This window comes from Drosophila navojoa, chromosome 2 (assembly GCF_054131105.1).
Source record: "Drosophila navojoa isolate 15081-1374.11 chromosome 2, UAZ_NAV_1.0, whole genome shotgun sequence".
NCBI classification, from domain to species: Eukaryota; Metazoa; Arthropoda; class Insecta; order Diptera; family Drosophilidae; genus Drosophila; species Drosophila navojoa.
In genome coordinates, this window is record NC_142890.1 from 11,634,658 (window position 1) to 11,655,311 (window position 20,654).

At 42.5% G+C, this 20,654-nt stretch overlaps 1 protein-coding gene across 6 annotated transcripts in view; it reads right to left on the reverse strand.

Annotated features, from left to right (window-relative positions):
- Nucleotides 1-20,654, reverse strand: part of Ptp99A (Protein tyrosine phosphatase 99A) — a 138,180-nt gene that overhangs the window by 65,712 nt on the left and 51,814 nt on the right. For all 6 annotated transcript variants that reach the window (XM_089257507.1, XM_089257510.1, XM_089257505.1 and 3 more), the window contains 3 exons: nt 16,606-16,787; nt 14,929-15,116; nt 9,304-9,418 (listed from right to left, as the gene is read on the reverse strand). In XM_089257507.1, the coding sequence (XP_089113633.1) occupies nt 9,304-9,418; nt 14,929-15,116; nt 16,606-16,787 (485 nt within the window). The remainder of the gene's footprint in view (nt 1-9,303; nt 9,419-14,928; nt 15,117-16,605; nt 16,788-20,654) is intronic.

Sequence of the window (20,654 nt, forward strand, 5' to 3'; positions counted from 1 at the left end):
ACAGAGAGTAGCCTTGCAGTAGCAGCAGCAGCAGCAGGAGTGGGAGCAGCAGCAGCAGGAGTGGGAGCAGCATTAGCAATACTAGACGAATGCGCAACAGCCTGAAGAGCCAGAGACAGAGGCTGGCAACATGTTGTTGTATGTCGCTGTGCATGGAACATGCCTTGCAGCTGCAGCCGAAACAAGTTTCTAGTGAAATCTATCATACGCCATGTTGTCACACACGCTGCTCTACAGCTCGGCCAACGCAGTCGAAGCTGCAAGCCTTCAATTTTTGGCTTGACTGAACTAAGATGTAAAGAAAGAGAGAAAAAGAAAATGTAAATTTTGATTTTGTTATCACAGAAATTCCAGCATGTCAAACAATTTTGTGAATTGTGCGTGAGATTCAATTTTACTTTGCGATTATTTATTTTCAGTTTAAGCTCTTTAAGTTGCACTCAATTAAAGACAGCTTAAAGAGTACTTTTAGCTGCTTTTTCTGGGTAAACAAAATTCCATTTACACAACTAATAATGTAGTTCAGCTCGTGTCACGCTCCCATCTCTAGCCATAAAACATCTGCAGCTAGATAAAGTAATACTGCGACGCACATAATATAATAACTGGCAACTTGTGGTTGGGCCAGTGGCTAGGGCTGACCATTCGTTTCCACTCTAAGCCCATATGGATGTGAGCGTGTGTGTGTGCGTGTGTGTGTAAGCCATGTGGCAGACAGCTCGACATTGATATGAAACTTGTTTAAATAGTCGGCAGTTGATTGGCCAGAAATTCAATTGCTTGCGCTTTGTTTGTTGCCTAATTGCTGAGATTTGTTTTGTTCGATTTAAGCCGATTACGCACCTGACCACAATTTGTTAAAAGCTTTTGATTTCTGCTGCCGGCACAGGTGTTTGTTCAATTATGTTAATCGCCAGTAAATATAGAATACACGCGCACTCCAACCACGCCCAGAGTTGGCACTACAGCACCGCCCTGCGCACCGCCTTATCGCTGCCACCGCTCGAACCCGTCCGTGTGTCGCTCTCTCTGTGTGTCTCCAACTGCCTCACAGACACAAAACACGAGATAAAGTCAAGTAAAAACTTTGAAAAAAATGTAATCAAGCACGTAACTTGCACAAATTTTCTGCACTTTTGCCAAGGCACTAGATGGGAAGCAAAAAAAAGGGCAAAACGTCAAAAACCCGCAGGCTCTACACGGCAAACACATGCGGGGACAAAAAAGAGGGTCCGCAAAAGAAAGGATACGCACGAAAGGATACACACACACACACACACACACACGGGCACTTTTCACACCCACATGGCGGCAGCTAGACGAGCTGGCCTCAAAAGATTTGCCAAGTGTGTTTGATGCTGTCCAAAACTCCAATCCATTGCACCCTCAACTTTGCCCATGCGATACCCTGTAAAAGGCTTCAAGAGCAGACAATGAAGTTGAAGAGTTGACAGATGGTATTTAAATCGCAGAAGGAGTCAAATTTATTATCTACCTCTATCTATCATATCATATCATGTCATTCCATCTGCCCATTTACTGCCCTCCCTCACTACAGGGTATTCTCACACTCAGCATTGGCCTTTGCTGCTCTTACAAGAGCACAAAAGTCAAAAGGCAAGTTAAAGACTTTAAAATCCGCCTTCGATAAAGTGATTGAGCGTGCGTCCTAAGCCTGGGGCGAATTTGTCAAAAATGGAAAAAAGAGAAAAAGACAAAGTGGAAGAGGGGACTTCATTGGGGTAGTCATTGGCAGACAGGTGGATGAGCTGTGCCACCTCAGCTGACAGCGTGCACTCACGTTGCGGCAAGGCAGACAGACGAAATCAAATGAAACTGATCCTGAGGAAATCGAAGTAAATCTAAGTAAAGGCAAATACCAGGAATCGGGCAGCAGGTAGCAGAAGGGAGCAGGCGGCAGGCGGCAGGATCTGGCGCCAGTCGCCAGGCGCAGTGCCAAAATGCGCAGACATGATATGAAATTATTTGTCAACGCCATTTTCAGCAACTTTTCCAACATTTCATTTCGTTTTCATTTTTGGCATGCGATGCGATTTCTTTTCCATTTTTTTATTCGGCTTTTGCGGTCGCGGTGTTTGGCTGAATGGGAAGTGGGAGCTCCATCTGGCATGGGGAGTTTACTTTGCATTTTGGTATTTCAGTTTCAGTTTCAGTTTCGGTTTCGGCTTCAGTTTCGCCTCTCCAGTTCGAAGCTGTTTTATTTTCCGACATGCAATGACAGCCATCGAACTGCAGCGCAAAACTTGTGATTGCTTTCAAATGTTTTATTAGCTTACTCTTTGAGAAATCGCGCGGGTGAGGGTGGAGACGGAAGCGGAGGTGGACGTAGAGCTGGAGGTGGGGGCGTGGTTGTGGCAACTGCAGCTCGTTGTCAGATGTGTGGCAATATATACGACATTTCTGATAGAACTCTGAATATTTGGATGCGTCTGAACAGTGTCTGAAAATTCATTCGATCACAACTTCAAACACAATTCACCAAGTTTTTGGGATTATATATGAAATGTGGCCAGAATTAGTTAAAAATATTCTTAAAACATTGTTAGCGAGACTTTTTTCTTTGCTGGCAAATAAAATACTTAAGAGAAGTCAAAACTATGAAATCAAACATTACTGAGAATGCATACTTTAGCAGTTAAAGACGTAGAATTTAGACAGAAAATGATTAATTTTGCTGAAGGATATTTACTCTTCTGTTTCTGAAACTTAACTGGAACTCTATCGTTTCATGACTGTCAAGAATTTCTTTAAGTCTGATATGTTAAGATTATATGAAGCGAACTGTGTGAACTTGTGTGATGTGTGGAAACAGCATGAATATCCATTCATTCAGGGAGATTTTATTTGAAGCATCTGTATTTAATTACAAACACATATAGAGATTTATTTCTATTTAGCAGTGCCAAGAGTAAAGTGTAGAACTGTAAAATTTTTTATATATATAATTCTTTGAATATGAAGTCACTTTAGGCCTAAGAGAAGTAGAGCTCGATAGGAAAATATGAGCCGACCTTAAATCATGAAATATTTCCATAACTAGCAAAAATAGATTTTGTCTAGCGGATGCCTTAACTTAAAAGAAATGAATATATATAACGAGCACAATTACATATATGAAACTACATATTTCACAAATAATCATCAATTAATACTAGAGCTATTTCATATTTTTTAAAATATATTTTTGATATCCACAAACCACTGAGCTGGCTTTAAGCTGGTCTGTCAACTTGATCCTTGATTATCCTGTCAATTTTTAATTAGTAATTCGTTTATGCACCCTAATGGCTGCATAATTATTCACTTCTTTTGCTATTACACATTACTCTAATTGTAGTCTGAGCTGGGCTAAGGGCGCTCTTAACTGGCTTCAACTGATGGCCATTCCGACTGTGGCAGCAAATTCAATTAGGCAGCAGGCGAAATCAATACAACAGAGTCATGAATCTTTTTGTTCTGCTGCTGTTGCTGCTGCCGCAGCACTCTAGCCTCCTCCTCCTCCTCCTCCACGTCGTCCCACCCCTCGGCCACTCACTCTGTCTGGCTGCCGCAGGTAGCGTTGCCAGGATGTAATTTTCGTTGCCGCTCATTAATTTCGTCTATTTACAAGAAGTTTTTGCCGCACTTTTTCTTAGTTTCAGCATTCCGAGTTTTTTAGCCAAGTTTTTTAAGTGGTTTGCGGTTTATCATTTTAGGTTTGCAGCCGAGCGGGGAAATGAAAATGCAGCAGGTCAGTTGCTGCTCCAACAGCTCCAACTGCCTTGGCTGGCGGAGTTTTGGGCTGCAGCTGCAAACAAAACTGTGCGCAAACAGGAAATAACGGTAACGCTGCTTCATTTCCGCTTTTATTAAAACATACTTTTCCCGTTGTATCACATCCGCTTTTGTCTTCTTGCGGCGGCCATCTTTTTTCATTTTTTTTTACAGAGTTGTCTCTGCTTTTGCTGTTGCTGTTTTGTCACTTCCGCCTCTGCTAAAACTTGGCGATTTTTTTTTTTTCTATTTTTCTTTTTTCGCCGCGGCTGGCGCTTTAAAAGCAGTGAGCGGATGTTGGGCCACCTTTTTGGCTGTTCATGCAAACGGCGGTAGCAGCGGCCGCAACTAGTTGCAAGTAGCCAAAGGTAATTAATTTTGTTGCTGTAAGTTTTATGCGACGAGCTCTGCCGATCCCAGCCAAAGCAAACAGCCATCAAACCGCGAAACTCAGCTCTCCACTCAACTCAACTCAACTCAACTCAACTCATCTCAACTCTCAACTCGCAGATGAGCTCAGCTCAGCCCTCTCGCTCGCGGTTTTAGTTTAGTTTGAGCGCCAGGTGACGCGGCGTTTGCCTTTGACAGTCCAGTCCACAGTGCAAATGGATTTGCCAACTACCATCTACGATTTTCCATTTTCAGTTTTCCATTTGCTTGGCCCCTCATTTAGAATGAGTGGCCGCAGTTTTATACGTTTTCCTCTTTCGCTTTCGTCTTTCGTCTTTCTATTGCTTTGTTTTTTTTTTTCTTGGGTTTTTTTTTTTGGTTTTTCGTCAAGCTCGCGGCAATAGTTAAACAGCTGCGAGCATTTTCCATTTTCGTGCTGCAATTTTCCATTTTCCATTTTCTTGTCATGCTGCAATGTGTCTATTAATTTTGTGTGCCACGCCTCATCGGGCGTGGCGTTGACAAGCAACTCTGATAAATGACTAGAAGCAAAACCCGCTTTTCGCTGAGTGCCGCATAAAGCGTCTAATGGACCTTTTCAATTGGCTGCCATGATTTTCTGCAGGGGGCGGGGGCCGGGCGGTGCGCTGGCCTTGAACTTTCAGTTGGAATTGGTAGTAGTAAGCTTAAGCGTTAACGATTCGTCATTTATAATTGAGCATGAGATAACGAATTTCAGATAAACACGCGAAGCAGTTAAAGAGTTGAAAAGAATTTTCTTAGGGGATTTACATTTGAATTTCGTAATTATATTTTCTTATGAAATTCGACTAGAGGTATGTCATTTCTATAAAAATACTAAAATACCAAATATTCTATTTATATACTCTTCATTTAACTTGTAAGCAAATGTTAACTGAATGTTAGACAATTTCAACTTATGAAGAGCATTGCTCAAATTTTGAGAGCACTTTAAACTGTAGACAAAATCTCTGGGGGTCTATTATACATTTGTGAGCTTATCTATAGAAGGAAAAAGAAACGGCAGGCTACTTAGGAGACGAAGGCGCAACTATATACAAAGAAGAAGAAGAAGAGGAAGAAAAAACAAAAAAACTCAAGACATTGGGTCAGCAAGTTTCGTGCAACACCTGACACTCGCACACCTTGGGCGTCTGGCCTTTCATGTGATCCCTGGCTGGCACGGGTCGAAGACAGCAAAAGCGAGAAATCCTTAGGCCATGTCTGAAACGAGAATGTAACTGTCTTTGCTGTTTGAAACATGACGCGTTAAAGTCAAAAGTTGCCAAGCACTACAACAACTACAACAACAACAACAATGTTGAGAGCCATCAAGTGCCACAATGGGAGACGTGGCCCAAAGTAAAACTGCGCAAGTGAAATGAAAATGAAACGAAGTTATCATGGCTCAAGGCACACGGCTATTATGCCTCGCCTAAGTCCTTGGATAAGCGTTACGGGGCGTGGCACAAAGGCAAGGGCAAAGAGCGGCCGCTGCAGCTCGGGCTACCACAAAGCGCATGTCGAGGCTCCCAAATGAAATTCTAGTGCGTGCCGGCTAAAGTGCAAGGCAATCGCCGGCGTCAGGTCTAAAACCGTACTACCCGCCCTAGCCGGGTCAATGTCAAAAGCTAAGGCGCAGCAGCGCTAAAAGTGGCAAAATTTTAATCAGAGCCAGAGCCAGAGCCAGAGCCGCCCGCCGAGTTCGTTTCGGTTCAAAGTGCAGGCAGGGCTCAGTCAGATTTAACAGTCGGGCACAAACCAAAATAACAATAGAAACAGCAACAACAACAACAACAACGGGGATGAGCAGAATATCGAATAAATGGAAAACAAGTGAAGCCTTTAGAATTGCTTTGCAATTGCCGCTGCCACGTGTCCTTTTGTTGGCAGGAAAATGCCCTAACAGAGAGCATTAAGAGACTCTAAGCTGTAAGCTGCACTGAGAGGATAGTATATAGAGTCTAGGCAGCGGAGATCTAGAGTTTACTTGATTTGGTATAGCTTACATTAACTGGCTGCTTATGGAGTGCAACTTTAGTTTAGCATAGTTTAGCATATGAAATTAGTAAACTAATGAAAAACTTTTGCGTGGGAAAGGGCATTTATGGCTCTTGTATGCCCTGCATGTGTCATCTGTGTGCGTGTGAGAACGCAACGGGATAGTTAGAGGCAAGTGATAGCCGCTAAATCACAGAGTCCTTCAGTCAAAGGAGACGCTCGCTAAGCTGCATTGCGAGGCTTCATAATGCTCACCGCATGCGGCTAGGCGTCCCGTCTTGTGGCATGCGGCAAACGGCATGCAGAATGCGGCATGCGGCGTGAGGCAAGAGGCAACTAGGCATTTGATTTCGAGCAACAGCAAAAAGCAAGGCGCAAAACGAAAATGAAAATGAAATTCATAAAATATGATTTCAGTTTAGACTGCCAGAGACTGCGTAAGTGTGTGCGTGTAAGAGCGCACACGTGTGTGTGTGTGTGTGTGTGTGTGTGTGTGTGTGAGTGGGTGTAACTGCTAATTAATCAAGTCTGTCAAAGGCATAGCCAACATGTTGCCAAGCTCATCAAGACGAGCCGCATTCAGATTCGCATCCTTAGTCACATCCTTGTACACAGCTACATCCCGAGCCACATCCTGCACAGCTGTTTAAACTTGTCGACTAAGCCGCTGCAAATCCCTTGAAAGCCTCGCCTGTCTGCACCTGGCAGCTCAGCCCAAAAATGTTGAATAAATACACACACACACACTCATACACAAAAAACGAGGAATTTTTATAAGACCAAAGCTGGCGAAAATGTAAAATGAAATGAAATTACAAAATTATGCCAGCTGCGAACATTTTGCAGCGAACTTTGCAGCAGGAAGCCCAAGTCAAAGGCGCTTATGAAAATTTTCCAAAGAAAAAGAAAAGTCGACTCTGCCAAAAGCAAACAAATCTGCTGCCAGTCAGAAAAGTAAGTATTATATTGCTATATATTTATACATAGATATATACACACATATATCTAAGCTGCTCTCAGTCAGCCAGGAGAGCTTCATACCGAAAAGTGTATTAAAAGTTGCACTTTTATGTGCGCAAAACGCTTTTCTCTCTTTTCTCTCTTTTTAATATATATGCATCCACTCATTATACAATGCTCGGATTATTGGGACAACCTGAGTCGATGCTGGGCGGATTTGCCGCAGTGTTTTATGCTAATTATGCGTTAAACATTTAACTTTTCTTTGCGAATCTTCATCCAAAGAGTTAAAAGTTGGCACGAATAAAGAGCTTAGCGTCGACTTTGGGCGATATTAAAATCTGGCCGAAAGGCAGCGACTGAAAGGCACCATAAATGCCGAATATTAAATACACTGCTGGCCTCTTGCTTTCATTGAGTTAGAGGAAAAGAGAGAAAGAGAGAGAGAGAGAGAGAGAGAGAGAGTGGGCAAGGTAAAAGTTTTGCCTGAAATTTTCATTAGAACTAAGGCAACTCCTGCCAAAGGGCAATATTTATATTATTTTAAATTTTATATTGTATATGCTTCAGAGTTTGCTTTGTTGCTATTAGCAACATATTTACTTCAAATCAGCTTCAAGACCTTTTATAACTAACTTGTAAGGCAAGCTGCAAGGGGCATTCAGCTTACTGCTGCCCCCTCCGCAGCGCCCGCAGCATCCCAGAGTCCCGGCAGTCGTAGGCAGTGGCCGGCGTCTGCATTCCGTGGATTTCCGCTTGTGGCGGCGTCTGAGCCACAGACTGAGACGCGAACGGAAATCCACGTTAGAATGCGCCAACAAAACAAATTGTCTAAAAAAAAAAACTGGTTTCGTGGCAATGGAAAGAGAAATGGGATTTGGAAATGCGGCAGGCCGAGTGGGTGTTGGCCAACTACAACTCGTTGGTTACGTGGCGCACAAGGGATATGCCTGAACGGTTTTTGCCTCGATTTGTTGTGCTGAGTATGCAGCAGCATATGGCAAAAGTTTAAGTAAGCAATTTTTATTTATGCTCGATTCCAATACAGTGCCCTCACACACACACACACACACACACTCACTGGTCCATGTGCAGCTGCAGCTGCTGAAAGAAATATGAGAAATTGTAGCATATTTTTGCCTCTGTTTGGTCTAACTCAACTTTTATTTGTTTGGCTCATTGCATGGCACAGACATTTTGCGGTCGAGCGAGTCAAAGCCTTGGCTCTATTTGAATAGAGAGCTTTGTGCAGGAGAGAGACAGACAGAGAAAGAGAGAGTGGGAGAGCGAGATAATGTAAGATGCTAGGCAAAACTATAGCCGAGAGATACTCTATAGTCAGACATTTGAAATGGGATTTGATGGGTCTTTTCTATTCAACAGATCATACGTGTAGTTATTTTTCTTTGTTATCCTATTCAAGGTCTATCGTATGCTACGCAAGTGGATTTTTAAATCGCAAATCTCTGGACATACAATAATATACCCTTCGCTCTGCCAATGCAGGGGCAGAGCCTTAAGTAGTGCATACAAAAGCAATTTCTTTTGATTGTTGCACAAGCGTTTCTTCGCCTTCGTCGCCTCCGCTGCGGAGTCATGTATCGTGTGCCTTGGTCACTTGCTGGTCACTTGGCATTTCAATAAGCAGTTGCCTTTTGCATATGTGCGAAATAGTTCCACAAGCCCAACTCAAACAGAAAATGGCAACAAAAAGAGAAAAATACAGAGTGAGAGAGAGAGAGTTGCAACTCGAAGCGGATATAAATCAAATATTGAAAATGCCAACAAAGTCGGCGCCGCTTTTCATATTTTCTGCACACTGAGAGAAAAACGTACGTAGCTGCTGCCCAGAGAGAATTTGCAGCTTTATTTCACATAAATGTTTGCTTCACTGGCTTGAAATTTTGAATAAATCAAGCGTGAATCGGAAAGAATTATTCAGACACTAAGAAAAATTATAGGCAACATGAATGCTGATTCCAAATAAATGAAATATGCTCTGCCTAGTCAGCAGTCGAATTACCTAGAAAATTGTTCAGAGTGTAACAGCTTACAGCTGCCCCTTAAATTATTCCGTTGAAATCTTGGTTATGTTTTCAAGTGTAAAACGTTTTCAGAATTCATGACTGACTTATTGCATTAGGCAGCAACACTCACCTCCTTCATCGGTCATCACCAGTATGGTTGTCTCTGGGCCGAGCCCCTCTGGGTTGAACACCTGCACGGTGACCTTGTACTGCGTGTAGGTTTCCAGGTTCTGTATCTCGTGGCTCTGCAATGGGGGAAATGTGAATGCAAAATTATTCAGCGAATTAATCAAACGAAAGGGATCATAATGGGCGAAAATGTAGCCAGACGGGTGTGCCAGACTGTCCTCATACTCTTAAGTTCTTTTTGCATATTTATGTTGCAGTCATTTTTATCGTCTCGCTATAGACACTAGACGCACATTCCCATAATTTCTCTCTAGGAATTTTATAATACCTATATACTTTTTTTTTCCTTTTTTTTTTTTGCACTCTCTGAGCGAGTAGCCAAATTGAATGAGCTTGCTTCCTTTGCCTTCCTTCCTTCCCCTGCCCCTCCGTCGCTCCCCTTCAGCTGCCAGCTGCAGTCAGCTTCAAGCGGAAATTGCGCATTGCCCACTTTTGTGCGTCGCCTGGCAAATATGTATGCACGTTAAATTGCAGCTGTTAAAAATGTATTTGCTGCAGCGCGTGGCTCATGAAAAAGCGAGAAGGAAATTGAGTTGTGAGGCCAACAAACAGGCAGCCTTAATTGCACCAGCTAACATACTTACAAACACACACATACATGCACGTTTTTATTACGAAACGACGTAATGTTTCAATAGTTCAGCTGGCGCTTGCAGCCTCATTTTCCGAGATTGTTTCTGAGTTGGTTTGCTTTATTAGTTTTCCTTTGAAAAATTCGCAAGTTTGGTTTACGAGAATTATTTAGTTCCTAGGAAAACCTATTAAGCCTTGATCTTAAGCTACAAATATATATGTTTACATATTTTTTTGCCTTAAGTTAAAATTCAAGTTCTGCATTAAACTGGATTTTTCTTTTACCTGGCCTTAAATATTTTAAATTCAACTTTGACAAACTTAAAGCTCAGGTTCATTATACGGAAATGGAAGGACGTACATAAACTCAGACAGAGCTCTATATGTGTATATATACACAAGCAATCATTGAGGGATGCGCTAGTGGCCAGTGCCACGCCCGCTGCTGGAGTGCCCCCAAAAAGGAAGCCCTGCAAAAACTACTTATGTGGCAGCAGATCCTGGCGGGTGCGGCTTATTAAAATTTTACGTAAGGTCAAAAGCAGTGCGAAACCATAAAACAAGCCGCTGGCTTTAAGCAGCTCACACACACACACACACACACACACACATGCATGCATATATGCTGTGGTTAAGCTCAAAATGGCTGCCTGCTACAACAAACACAATTTATGTTGCATACATTAGAGCGCCGTCTCCTGCTGCTGCTGCTGTTGCTGCTGTTGGTCTGAACCGCAAAGCGGTTGGCTCTGCGTCTCTCTCTCTCTCTCCCTCTCTCTCTCTCTCTCTATGTGTGTGTGTGCTTAGAAACGGATTGACTGCCATGCCAAAAGCTTAAGTGGCTGCCAGGCGCCAGAGTTGGCCAACAAGCGCTTTGATTTAACAACCAACAAACGCACATCTTTTTGCCAGCTGTATGCCTGCGCGCGCGTGTGTGTGTGTATGTGTTAGCTGGTGTGTAGGCTAGATTTTAGTTGCCTTCGCTCTGGGCGCTAATGCCGCCATATAATTTCATTTTATGTAGTCGCCAGTCGAGTGGCCATAGTAAATGAGGCCCGAAATTTACAGCTGCTGGCCCGTTTTATGCGGCCGCCGCCAAAAGTTGGCCAAAAACAGTTAATTGATATAATGTAATTGGTAGAGGCGAGTGTGTGCTTAGCTGAAAGCATGATAAATTGTCTGAGCAACCGGAACTACAACTAAATACGTTGCCGAAAGCAGCAATTGCCTGCGCCATACTTTACTGTCGGTGAGAATCGCAGAGAAGGGCTGAGAAAGTCGGGAATTCAGCTCTTAGAGAGAAGCGTTGCCTCATCAATCGAGCCTTAAGGGAACTGCTAAATTTGAGTATATAAGAAATAATATTTAATTATTATCCTCGAGCTTTTGGCTAGAGAATATCAATCTAATATTATTGTATAGCACTTGGGATATTTACTACCTACTTAAATGCCTGAATTGGAGCTTAAATTCGAGTGCGAGCACTCAACCAGATATGCTCATTTGCGCCATTTAGCAAACAGAGCATGAATAATGTTTGCCTAGATTCGATCGGAGCTGTGACGTAAAGCTGGTAATTAGTGCGCTGCCCAACACTAGCTCATCATTAAAAGTTTTGCCAGGCAGCACATCTGATACCCCTACGTGCGAGTACGTGTGCGTTTCCCTAGCAGCTAGTCAAAAAGGTGTAAAGCGAAACTCAAACAACAATTAACAACAGCAACAGAGAGGCGGCAGCAGCAGCAGCAGCAGCAGCAGCAGCAACAACAACAACAACAACGGCGGCAAGTAAGGACTACAAATTTGGTTGCCACATGCCGCATCTGCATATCCTTTGAGCCGTGCAGAAAAATGTTATCAGCGCCGGCGAGTGGCACAAAGTTAACACGGTTTAGTTTTCACTTGGTGGCTTTTGTGCGAAATTCGCACGGCGTAAAACGAGCAAAATTTATGCTTTGCGGCGCAGAAATTTTAATTAGAAAATTGGCAAATTTTAACACACACACACACACAGCTGCACAGAGCAGAGTAAGGAAGTGGCAGGCGCAGTTAGACAGAGTCCTGCCAAGGACTCGAGGCGCTTTCACACGTGACAGCTCAATGTAGCGAATGCTGAGGGTGCCCAGGCTCCGGCTCCGGCTCCGGCTCCGGCTTCGGCTCTGGCTCTGGCTCTGGCATTTGCGACAGCTTACGGCAGAAACAAACCATGCCCTCGAGTTCAACAGGGCTTGCCATAAGTAAAAGGGAAAAAAACTAGAATGGAGTCAGAGAGTCGCACGTTTCTGCCTGCAAGGATAATATTTCAACATTTCGCCCTGACATGCAAAAACGAAATGAAAGAGCGTAAAGCTTCAGCGGGCTGCGCGTACTGTTTAGCCGGCGGGTCCAGTGTCGAGATAACTGCAAAATATGCACTCAAGCACAAAAGCGTGCCATGTCCCTATCAGCAGAGCCTCGCACATGCCACCAGCCTCCTCCCTGCCTCCATCCTGCCTCCACCCTGCCTCATTGCCTGCGCTTTGGCATAGTTTTATTTTACCATCTCTTTTATTTTATTTTATTTTTTATCATTTTGGGCAACTACGTCGCGTCGCGTCGGTTGTCGTACGTGAGCATTATCGCTAATAATTTTTGCATATTTTTGCATCCCTCCGTCTCCTGCCCGGCCGCCCGCACGCTTTTCCATTGCAAAATAGTGAAAATTCAAAAATGCATTCCATGCACTGCATATTATTGGCTTAAATAGCATCGAGGGCGTGGCGGGCGCCTGACATTTTTACTGCAAATTCTATTGAGCCATTTACTTAGAGCGCGAATTAGCGAAGGCTTTAAATGCATCTATTAGTTAATTCAAATATTCATTAAACAAACTACCCATGAGTGCGCAATTCCAATGGAGCGATTATGATATGCGCATTCAGTTGCCGGATAACCAAATTTGAAATGCCTATCGAATATAAACACGTTTATGGGCAATATACGTGTTTAAAGCCAACTTGACCACATATTGGCAGTTAGAGCTCGTATTGAAACTGGCCAAGAGTGCTCTACTTTGACTGAGTTGTGAACTTAGGCTGGACTGTCAGCTAGCGGCAGCGAACGCTCCTGTATTTAGCATAATAATGCAGGCCTCGTACTATTATTAGTTTACTTTTGGTAACAATATGTGGAGGGTAAACGACTCTACTCATTGCTAAGTTTGCATAATCAGCACGGGATAGCCAAATATTTTTATGTTGGACCTGAGCTTTCATATAGTTTATAAGATACCATATGTTTCATCTGGGTTAGAGATGTTGCTCATGCAGTTGGTTCTTCAGACTCCACAATTTGGCTTGGGCCCGGCTAGTCGTAGTTTTGTCTCTACGCACTTCTAATTTATTGCATTGATTTTGTTCTTTGAGCTCCCTCTGGCAATGCTCCATGCGATTCCCTCCACAATGACAATTTCACTCCACACTTAATTGTAAGGACTCTATTGCCTTGCACATATATTCGAGCACTAAAAAACTACTTTATGCCATTTTCATCTACCAAAGCCTAGTTTAGTTCTTCAAACTAAACTAAAATTCCTACACATATATTTATATAAAAGATATTCTTTAAATATGCCCAACAATAGCTTATATGTATATAAAAAATGTATAAAAAAAATTTAAAAAAAAACTCTTTTTACTAGCTTTACCATAGTTAAGTATATCTGGGAAATATCTAATATACTTTCGCTGATAAGACGACGCAATAGGCTAGCGAGTAGCTTAATCTAGTAGCATATATAACTTCCCACTCACAAGTGAAAATATTCTCTATTAAATTATTTAATTATCGTAATTGTTTAAGGGTGTAATCAAGTTCTCTTACGCAACTGTTGATTCGCTTTATCGTTTCTATATTTTACCAATTCAGTTGAGCAATGCTGTTTGTGGGCTGCTCATTTCGTTCCGGTGACATTTCGAGGCGAATCCTTATTAATTATAGAGTAGACTTTGATGACACCGGCCGCAAGCCCACAGAGGTCATGTAGAGGTCTAGGCACGGCCCGCAACAAATGTAACTGAACTCATGCCACCCATTTGCTCTATGCGATGGCAACATATCTCCCTCTGTTTATTGCCAACATTTCCGGTATTTTATGTTACATTCTTCACCAGCTCTGACCCATTCCGAGGGCCATTATAAAAAAAAGGGTCGTAAATTGAAAAATCTCTGCATTAAACATTGAAAATCGAGTCCATTTGCGCCAATTGCTAATTTCGCCTAGCTCGCATTCCGCCGGGACTGTGCGTAGGTATCGCCAATAGTTGAGATTTTCATGGGGCACGGCGAAAGTAGTTGCATAAATTCCGAATTCCTTTTAGGCGGCGTTAAGCCCAAAGTGTATTCCCGCGTGGCAGGTTCGGCAGGCAGCACGTGCCACATGCGGTTGCCCGCATGTATGAATGTGTCTCAGACATTGCCACACTTCATTAGTGGCGTTGCGTGTAGTGGCATTACGAAAGATACAAATGCCACGCACACAAACACACACACACCCATCCGCACACACACACACCTGGTACACAATAATGTTTACCTTACCGTCGACTAATCGTTAACAAATTGCTTGTGATAGCGGCCACTACAGGAGATATGCCGCGTGTTGTGGCAGCAGCAGCAGCAGCAGCAACAGCACATTACCCACTCCCCGCTGCTGCTGTGTGGGCGTGGCTGTGAGAAAAACAGCCTTTGTCGGCAGGTGTAAATTACTTTTTAATATGTCGCGACGTTCCAACTTCCCCCTACCCCTACCCGCACTTGGGACCAATTGAAAAGCGGTTATTTTTGCTGAAGATGGTAACAGACAGACAGACAGACAGGTGGCACGAAATGGATATCGAATGGCTGCTGTTGTGTGGCACGTTATGCTCTATCCCCGCTGCCCTTGCCGCTTGGCATTTGCAATATGCAAAAGTGTCAAAATTTGTGGAAATTCAATTATGCCAAAGTCGCTTACCTCCACGGTGTTGTCGCGTATATAGATTTCCTTGGTGTCGTTGGGGCTGCGATCGCGTGGACGATATGTTATGCGATAGCCCAGAAACTCGCCCAGAATGGTGTCGGGCGCCGGCGGCTTCCACGAGATGTACACCGAGCTGGATGAGGTGTTGTGCGCGGTGGTGGGTATCGGCTTGCCCGTGGGCGCTGCAAAGATAAACCGAAGCATATATCCAAATCCAAATACCAAACTCAAATCGAGGCTGAGGTAGCCGCGGGCCAAACTTTTTCGGCTGCCAAAAAACTTGGCGAAAACTCAAAAATTTCAAATTAAAAATGCCGCACGAAAAAGTTCGCTTGGCGTTTTTGCTTCCGTTGCTTTTTCATTTTTTTTTTTTTTTCGTACGTCTTTGCGGCGTTGTCTGTGTGGCATTGTCAAGTTGTCACTGTCACGCAACATAAGTTGCAAGTGCCTGCCGCTGGGAGCGCCGGCAGTGTCCCGTGGACCGCTCTGTCGCATTAAGTTAAATGGTGCGTGCGTCTCACTGTGGCTGCTGCTGCCTCAACTCCTGACGGGCAGGTGAGCCATTCAACCATTCAGCGGCATCTGAAGTCGGAGTTAAAGCTGGCGCTGGAATCTGAGGCGCTAGCTGTGGCAGTTGGACAAGTTGCTCTGGCAGTTTGTCACTTGGCAAGTTGGCAACAAGCTGCAGCAGCATATAAATAAATTACGCCAACATTTTCATTTGACTCGAGCATGTTGCATGCCACGCGCCTAATTTATACAAATTGGCCAGCACACAAGAGCCAAAGAGGTGGCGGGGGAAGGGGAGAGAGAGGCGACTGGCCTAAGCCTTGCGGTTTTTAATGAGCTACAAGCCGCAGACTATTGACTAATTTACAGCCACGAGTATGTGTTGCAACAGCAGCTGCTGCTGCTGCTGCTGCTGCTGCTTGCCACACATTCCAATAGGCTGTGGCATAAATGCCATTTCACGCCCTCAAACTGGGCCTTGAAGACAAATGTGTTGCTAATAGCTTGTCGCTGTCGCCATTTAGATATATGTGCCCCCAAAATGAGGGCGGCCGAGGCGGTCTAGGCGGCGGGGCGTGGCTGCTTCTGCTGTGATTAATGGCAATGGCCTGCGAAAAAGTTGGCTTTCAGCTCAGCCTAAAAGCAGGCAATAATTAATCATGGGGCAAGCAGCAGCAGCAGCAGCAGCAGCAGCAGCAGGTGCCGCATGCAACAAATCCGCAGCTGCAACAACGCAGCTGCAACACTGTTCGCCCATTGTTTAGCTGTCAAGGCTGTCGAATTTGTCAATTTGCGGCTTTGTCCGTTCGGTTTGTTACTTTAACAGCAACGGCCACGCCCATACACCCATACGGCCACACAGCCACGTAGTCACGCAGCATGGCATTAAAATAATTAAATGCACATCAGACTTAAAGGCGCGCACTTTTATGACGTCACAACTTTTCATGGTCCGGCACTTAAAGCAGGTGCGAGTCCTGCGCCACGCCCCGCCATGCCATAAAATGCAAATGAAAAATTAATGCGATTGTAAAAAAGAAAAGTGTCATGTCAGCAGTGTCTGGTAATTTATGTGACTCACTGTTAATGTATCTGTATGGGCCTATCATAAACCGAGCAATGCACATATATCTATATACGCGTATATCTCATTTGGCTCACCTTCGCGCAGCGTCACAATGTAGTAGGACTCCTTGGAGGGCGGACTGACGCCCAGCTTGTTGACGGCCAGCAGACGGAAGCTGTAAACGGTGAACGGCGTGAGGCCCGTCACCTGATATGAAGTCGCATTGGTTCTGGTATAGATGCGCGACACTTGATCCCAGATGCCATCCTCGCCCTCGCTGCGGATCAAAATGAGAAAACCAAACTCAATATAATATATCAATTATTCCATTTTATTACAATTCTATTTATTCGAATTATTCATATGCCAAAACTGTATTAATCTTTATTGCACTTGCCTCAATTGACACCTGCAAATAGCCATATATACATACACATATATATTGTTCTCTCTTTTTTTTTCTATAAACATTTATTTCGAATACATTTCAAAGAGCGAGATTAACATAAAATATTGGCAACAAATGCATTATGCCCCGGCGACGGGAATGAGATTTTCTCCACATAAAAAATACCAGTGTTTGCCATAGGTACTAAAATATTTATGCTCGCTTTACCGCACACACATACACACACCCACACACATTAATACACGCACACACACATGCAAAAAATATATATCAAAAAATGTTACGAGGTTTTCTGTTTTTATGTTCCTGCATTGGGTATTAACGTTTTGTAGTACATACGTAGTGCTGACTATATAACGGAATGAAATATATATATATATATATATATTTAAGATCACATTTTTATATAAAAAAGTTTTCTGACGCTGTTCAAATAAGTTTGGCTTTAGGTATATACAAGTACATATATATTGTATATATTGTAAAACTGCTTTCCATAGGAAATTGTACAAAAATTTTGCTTTTAGATACTCATTTTCCAGCTCAAAAGCTCATCTCTTGGTTTATTGGCCTGTCTATTTATAGGACTGTCAGTCGATGATCACTGCTGGCCTTTGATACTTGAGATCCAGGCGCATAGAGCAAGACCTCAAGGTGCTTCACACAAGAGTAGGTCAATAAATATCTTGCAAGCCTAGATTCTCAAACATAGTAAGCTACCCAGGTAGGGCAATGAATTGCTAATAGGAGAAGATAGAGATGTCAACACTCTCAAAATATGCTGGATCGGATCTTAAGATACGTGATCCATCTCTCTGCTACCTGTTTCTAATCTATCCCAAAATCTATCACATATTTTACCCCAGTTCTTGCAAGTCACAGAGAATGTGTCACTATACTCTAAATAAACTCGGCTAAATATACAAAATATACAAAAATGTTTATTTCTCTTTTCATCAAGTAAATTTAAAAACAATTTGTAAATTTTGTTTTTTGTAGCTTTCAGGATCTGCTAAGCTCAGATTTACATATTGAATGCGAGGTAAAAGTCATGCAGGGTATTAAGTGGGGCATGTGACAAGCCTTAGATAACATGCGCTTTAAGCTCATTTCCCCATTTTCGTTGGCTTTGGATCTTTTGTGACGCATAAATTTTCAGCGGGCGCCGCACAATAAACATTTTTCATGACCAATATCAAAGTGCAGTAAATTTTGTTTAAAGTTGCCAAAAAATTCGCATTTTTTTCGCTGTTGTTTTTTTGTTCCTGGCTGCATAAATTTCACGCATGCCATGCAGACGTGTGTGTGTGTGTGTGTGTGTGTGTGTGAGTGTGAGTGTGTGTTGGTGTATGCACACATTATGTTATTAGGGCTTATGCACGGCTACGCGAGCTACACGAGCTGAAAGCGATGTGCAGCTTTTTTGTGTGATTAAAAATGCATTAAATATGAGATGCGACTGAAAGTGGAGTGAAACAACACAACAACAGCAGCAACAACAACAATGGCAAAATGAAGAAAATATAATATAAAATAAATATATTTACTACCAGCAAAAAAAAAAAAAAAAAGAAGAAAAGCAAAAATCTGTGGGGAGGAAAAACATATTTTTTAAGTTGCTCCAAAAAGCATTAAAATTAATAAATGCGTGTGGGCAGCCACATACACATGTGTGTGCATGTGTGTGTGTGTGTGTGTGTTGTCAATGGATATTGCTGCAAAAATGAATACAAGCTGCTGCTGCTGCTGCTGCTACTCAGAGGCGGCACAAGCTGAAAAAAAAGAACTTGTGAAAAATGGGCTGTGCCTAAAAAACAGCTCAGCAATAACAACAACAACAACAAGAATAAGCGAAATAACCGCAATGGCAAATAAATTTGCGGCTGCTTCCACACAGAGTGTATGTAAATATATATATATGTGTGTGTGTGTGTGTAGGTGTGTGTGTGTGTGGGTTTGAATTGGCATAAAATACACACATTTTTTTTTTGTAAGCCGCTTAAACATTCGTTCTTTTGCTGCTTTTAGCATATGGCTTATGTATGTGCTGGGTGTGTGTGTGTGTGTGTGTGTGTGTGTGTGTGTGTGATTTGTAAGGGCCAGGGCCAAAGTTCATGCACGACTTGTTTAAACAGTCAAAAATGTTGTATTTTGTGGCTGAGCAACTACATGAAATATGCACAATGAACTGTGTAGATAATGAGACAGAGATACAAACAAAAAGAGTGAGAGAGAGAGAGATAGAGAGGGGAAGAGAGGTGAGTATTTATTGATAAACATACATTTTATTTCACTTCTAATGAGCTTACAAATATCGCATATTATTTGCATTGCAAATCGTCGAGTCTCTGGCAAACATTCAATGGAAATTTCTATCCAGTTTGCTTGCATTAAGTTCGCTGATATCAACAAATTTGTGTTCAATTATTCTTTATTCGATTACAATGTGCTGACATTAAAAAAAGAGAGGCAAATTAGTTTGCTATGCTGTTCAATTAATGAAAAACGCGAAATCAATTTGCCAAAAACAACATCAACTTTCGCTGCTGCTGCTGATTAAATCTCAGCGAAGAATATTATTGTTTATGATTAAATATGATTTTTCTGCTTCTTATTTGATGACATTTTGCAAATATGCAGAGTAGTGTGTGCATGTGTGTGCATGTGTGTGAGAGAGAGAGAGGGAGATTGTGTGGGTACTTAAACACAAACAGCATCAAAATCAACAAGCGAGCTGAATAGTTGCTGCACTTAAGAGATACCCCGTAAGCTGGACTTGGAAAGTTTTAGACTGTTTACAGTATCTGGAATGCTGCTTATATTATAGTTACTATTTATTTGTGAATATTATTGAATATTTGTATGTTTCTTTTATGTTAACTTGGGGTTTCCTTAATTTATTTTAATGTTAAATATATAATTATATATATTATGTAATTTATATATATTAATTATGTCCTATGTAATTTACTATATTAATGTTTCTAGCTCAAATGCTAGTAGCTCCTTCAGAGGTTACCTAGACTGCTGATTGATTTCCTCTTTTGTTTATCTGCTCCTTTATGCTGTCTGTCAGACAATCCACTCTTGAAGTGTTTTCGATCACGTTTGCTGGATATGAAAATCAACTCGAATTGATAAACACCTTTCACACACAACTGTAAACAGCACTCAAACAGCAGCGAGTACAATCATCAATTCGATATATAAATGTATAAAAGTTTGGCCTCAAATACACTTATAAATAAATATACACATACATATATAGGGGTGTATGTGTGTGTGCCATACAATTTATGGCCTGTATTAATGTACAGCCACTTGTTTTGTAGCACACACACACACTCACTCACACCCGCTGCCAACACAGACACTTCACACCTCCGATTCTCAGTTCGCTTTTAACGCAGCTGAACTTATTTTCAATTGCATTGGCATTCGCTGTGTGGATTTGCGAGACGAGATTTCCAGCTTGAAGCATTTCGTTGTCATCGTCTTTCAATTTGCAGGGCCGGCACTCAAAAGATATATTCCCCATAATACACAAGCCCCTTAAAGGCCTCCGCACGCGCCACGCCTCACACCTACACACACACATACGCACACAGCCGCGCATTCACACACGCTTTGCCGTACGTATGTATGCATATGCGCATATAAACCGAATCAACCGAAAATGTAAATAACAGGCGTACTGTGTGGCAGCAACAGCAGCGCGTACAACACGAACAACGG